The sequence below is a fragment of the Nerophis ophidion genome, linkage group LG24 (genome assembly GCF_033978795.1).
Source record: "Nerophis ophidion isolate RoL-2023_Sa linkage group LG24, RoL_Noph_v1.0, whole genome shotgun sequence".
Taxonomy (NCBI): Eukaryota; Metazoa; Chordata; class Actinopteri; order Syngnathiformes; family Syngnathidae; genus Nerophis; species Nerophis ophidion.
Genome location: NC_084634.1, coordinates 3,970,477 through 3,975,135, shown reverse-complemented (window position 1 = coordinate 3,975,135; position 4,659 = coordinate 3,970,477). Strand labels below are relative to the sequence as shown.

Here is a 4,659-nt window from a genome sequence, read left to right as displayed (position 1 = left end):
TACCTTTTTAAATTCCTTCCTCTTCTTTCCTGACGATTTTATTTATTTTTTATTGTAAACAATAATAAATACATTTTAATTTAATTCTTCATTTTAGCTTCTGTTTTTTCGATGAAGAATATTTGTGAAATATTTCTTCAAATTATTAAAATTCAAAGAAAAATTATTCTGGCAAATTTAAAAAAATCTGTAAAATTTATTTTAAATCTTATTTCAAAGTCTTTTGAATATCTTTTAAAATTTTTGTTCGGGAAAATCTAGAAGAAATAATGATTTGTCTTTCTTAGAAATATAGCTTGGTCCAATTTGTTAAATATTCTAAAAAAAAAAGTGCAGATTTGAATTTTAACTTTTTTAAAACATGTCATCAAAACTTTAAAATTAATCTTTATCAGGGAAAATTACTATTAATTTTTTTTTATTTTTTCCAAAAGATTGGAATTAGCTAGTTTTCCCTCTTCTTTTTTTCCATTTGAATTTAGAATTTTAAAGAGTTGAATTTGAAGCTGAAGATGTTTCAAAATTAAATTTTCATTTTTTTCCTGTTTTCTTCTCTTTTAAATTGTTCAATTAAGTGTTTTTTTTCATCATTTATTCTCTACAAAAAAACCTTCCGTAAAATAAAAAAAAAATGTACGACGAAATACCCATTTTTTAAATATTTATAGATTTATTTATTCAAGATAAATTGAGCAAATTGGCTATTTCTGGCAATTTATTTAAGTGTGTATCAAACTGGGAGCCCTTGGCATGAATCAGTACCCAAGAAGTAGCTCTTTCTTTCAAAAAGGTTGCTGACCCCTGCTCTATAATAAAGTTGTTTTGTAGTCCTGTTGGACTTGAGTCTAACTGCAGTTCTTCATCAGACCAGCTGACACAACCTCAGAAATTCTGTCCTAAACGCTCGCTTAAAAAAAAATAAAAGTTTCATTCAGTTTTTGCAAACACTTAAAAGGCGTTTTAACTGGCAAAATAACGCAATTTAATGACTTTTAGATCAAAAACTGTTTTCAAAACTTGTGCTTCCTAATAGTCTGTAATTAAATGCACGATGTGTTGGAGTACCTCGGATTTCGAGCCTGTGTCTTGGCTCTCCTGAGGGTCCACAGGTGAGTGCGTATAAAGTTTTTAATGAGGTGACGTGACGCCAATCAGATGAGGTCTCACTTCCTGTAACCCGACCATAATCCCGGTCCAGTCCCCCTTCATAATCTGCCGTCCCCAGCCGCCCGGGTTTTCCTCCCCTGCTCCCGCTGCCTCTCCCGGCGGCGGTTGATGGCCTTGGTGCTGGCGCGGAGTTTCCGTGACCTCAGCGCCCGCAGGCGCAGCTGCAGGTCCTGCGGGATCTTGCCCCCCTTGGCCCGGATCTCCTTCAGCCTCTGGATGGGCGTCTGGGTCAGGCTGAAGTCGCAGACGGTGGCCCGGGGCTCCATTCCCACGTGGCAGTGACGCACGGCCGGGAAGTAACCCTCGGCCCAGACCACCACCTTGTACTCGCCCGGGTTCAGGAGGCGCCAGTAGTCCCCGTCGGCGGCTGTAGGGGTTATCGTCACAAGGGATCAGAACTGATTGAGGGGGGGGGAACCTGCAACCGTACCTGATCTGATGTTATGTTCGTGGTCCTCGACCTTGATTACGGCGTCTGCTATTCCTTTTTTGCTCTCCTTGTCCCTCACCACCCCTTTAAGGCCTCTGTGGATCTGAGAGAAGACCACATGAGCTGTAAGACCTCCACAAATAGACCCAGAGAAGCCCTGACTTCCCTCTCCCCAGCCAGTCCATCCAGCTCCTCCCCCCGGGGGATCCTGAGGCAGTCCCAGGCCAGCTGGGAGACATAGTCTTCCCAACAAGTCCTGAGTCTACCGGTCGGACGTGCCCTTAACACCTCCCTAGGGAGGCATTTGGGTGGCAACCTGACCAGATACCAGAACCACCTCATCTGGTTCCTCTCCATGTGGAGGAGCAGTAGATTTGAGCCCCCCCAGGATGGCAGAGCTTTTCCCCCTAAGGGAAAGACCCACAACCCAACAGCGGGAACCCAATTCAGTCGCTTGTCCCCGTGATCTTGTCCTTTTGGTCATAACCCACAGCTCATGACCATAGGTGAGAACAGGAACGTAGATCGACCGGTAAATCGAGAGCTTTGCCTTCCGGCTCAGCTTCTTCTTCACCACGACGGATCGATAAAGGGTCCGCATCACTGCAGACGCCACACCGATCCAAAGTTGATCTCACGATCCACTCTCCCCTCACTCGTGAACAAGACTCCAAGGTACTTGAACTCCTCCACTTGGGGCAGGGTCTCTTATCCCAGTTACAGAGGCGCTCCGCTGTTTTTAAGACGTCTATTGCACCGGTCCTTGCCCTGATGTGGGATCCGAGCCGAGGATGCCGTCGTGACTTGTGCAGCCCTTTGAGACACTCGTGATTTAGGACTATATAAGTAAACATTGATTGATTGATTTGTTAAAAAATATTTAGTCAAAGGCTGGACTCCAGGGTTGGGGGGTCTAGACTGAGGCCCAGGAAAACAACCTCCTAGCCATAGAAGATGTAGTACGGCCGATTGCGGAGGGCCCGGCAGGCACCGTAACTCAGGAACGGTCCGGCGTGCGGGTAGGTGCACCTCCGAAGTCGCTACTGCCGACACCGGCCCCTCACAGCGACTGCTCTTAATTAACCAGACGTAACAAATGCCGGTGCAAATACTGAATATTTTTTAACTCCAAGGTACTTGAACTCCTCCACATGGGGCAGGGTCTCTTACCCTTTTACAGAGGCGCTCCGTTGTTTTTAAGACGTTTATTGCAGTGGTCCTTGCCCTGATGTGGGATCTGAGCCGAGGATGCCGTCGTGACTTGTGCAGCCCTTTGAGACACTCGTGATTTAGGGCTATATAAGTAAACATTGATTGATTGATGAGTTAAAAAATATTCAGTCAAAGGCTGGACTCCAGGGTTGGGGGGTCTAGACTGAGGCCCAGGAAAGCAACCTCCTAGCCACAGAAGATGTAGTACGGCCGATTGCGGAGGGCCCGGCAGGCACCGTAACTGAGGAACGGTCCAGCGTGCAGGAAGGTGCACCTCCGGAGTCGCTACTGCCGACACCAACCCTCACAGCAACTCCTCTTAATCAACCAGACGTAACAAATGCCGGTGCAAATACTGAATATTTTTTAACTCCAAGGTACTTGAACTCCTCCACTTGGGGCAGGGTCTCTTACCCCAGTTACAGAGGCGCCCTGCTGTTTTTAAGACGTCTATTGCACCGGTCCTTGCCCTGATGTGGGATCTGAACCGAGGATGCCGTCGTGACTTGTGCAGCCCTTTGAGACACTCGTGATTTAGGGCTGTATAAGTAAACATTGACTGATTGATGAGTTAAAAAAATATTCAGTCAAAGGCTGGACTCCAGGGTTGGGGGGTCTAGACTGAGGCCCAGGAAAACAACCTCCTAGCCATAGAAGATGTAGTACGGCCGATTGCGGAGGGCCCGGCAGGCACCGTAACTGAGGAACGGTCTGGCGTGCGGGAAGGTGCACCTCCGGAGTCGCTACTGCGGACACCGGCCCCTCACAGCGACTCCTTTTAATTAACCAGACGTAACAAATGCCGGTGCAAATACTGAATATTTTTTAACTCCAAGGTACTTGAACTCCTCCACTTGGGGCAGGGTCTCTTACCCCAGTTACAGAGGCGCCCTGCTGTTTTTAAGACGTCTATTGCACCGGTCCTTGCCCTGATGTGGGATCTGAGCCGAGGATGCCGTCGTGACTTGTGCAGCCCTTTGAGACACTCGTGATTTAGGGCTGTATAAGTAAACATTGACTGATTGATGAGTTAAAAAAATATTCAGTCAAAGGCTGGACTCCAGGGTTGGGGGGTCTAGACTGAGGCTCAGGAAAACAACCTCCTAGCCATAGAAGATGTAGTACGGCCGATCGCGGAGGGCCCGGCAGGCACCGTAACTGAGGAACGGTCCGGCGTGCGGGTAGGTGCACCTACAAACTCGCTACTGCCGACACCGGACCCCCACGGCGGCTCCTCTTAATTAACCAGACGTAACAAAACCCGGTGCGAAGACCGGCCCTCGGCTGAACACGGTGCACAATGTTGATTGGCTGACAGAAAGTGGTCGCTTCCTGATTGGTAAGAACGCAAAAAAACGGTTGTCCTTGGGTTGCAAACGGCGAGAACCGACCTGCTCCATGTAGAGGATCAGGGACTCCTTGTTGTTCTCCCACTCCACCGGAAGCTCGCTGGCGTGGGGGAACTTGTCGCAGGACAGTTCCACCGTCACCTCGAAGCAGTTGGTGTGCATGTAACTGAAATCGTTCATACCTGCGACACAACAAATACCATCCGTAAATATCTCACCGTGTATTCTATTATTAATCTTTCACTACTCATGTCGTAGACCAAGGACCAAATCGGTATTCTGATGTCATCAGCAGTACTGTTCATGGGCACCAGGGGGCGTGCTTGTATAGTTTTTAGCAGAAAGGGTATGGCCAACTCGGTTTCAGAGTTGGGACCAAACATGGCGTCCTTGACCAGTTTAGGTGATCGCCTGGCCATACTCTCTCTGATTGGTCAAAAGCCCCCTCAGGGCGTCATGTTTGGTCCCAACTTTGGAACCCAGGTCGGCCATACCCTTTCC

At 47.7% G+C, this 4,659-nt stretch overlaps 1 protein-coding gene across 1 annotated transcript in view; it reads right to left on the bottom strand.

The window, feature by feature from the left end:
* Nucleotides 1-958: 958 nt before the first annotated feature.
* The window catches only part of LOC133542300 (probable carboxypeptidase X1), a 21,617-nt gene continuing 17,916 nt past the window's right edge, over nucleotides 959-4,659 (bottom strand). Inside the window, exons 11-13 of the mRNA XM_061886300.1 lie at nucleotides 4,201-4,340; nucleotides 1,598-1,700; nucleotides 959-1,534 (exon numbers count right to left, since the gene is read on the bottom strand). Coding sequence (XP_061742284.1) covers nucleotides 1,206-1,534; nucleotides 1,598-1,700; nucleotides 4,201-4,340 — 572 coding nt within the window. The 3' untranslated portion in view covers nucleotides 959-1,205. The remainder of the gene's footprint in view (nucleotides 1,535-1,597; nucleotides 1,701-4,200; nucleotides 4,341-4,659) is intronic.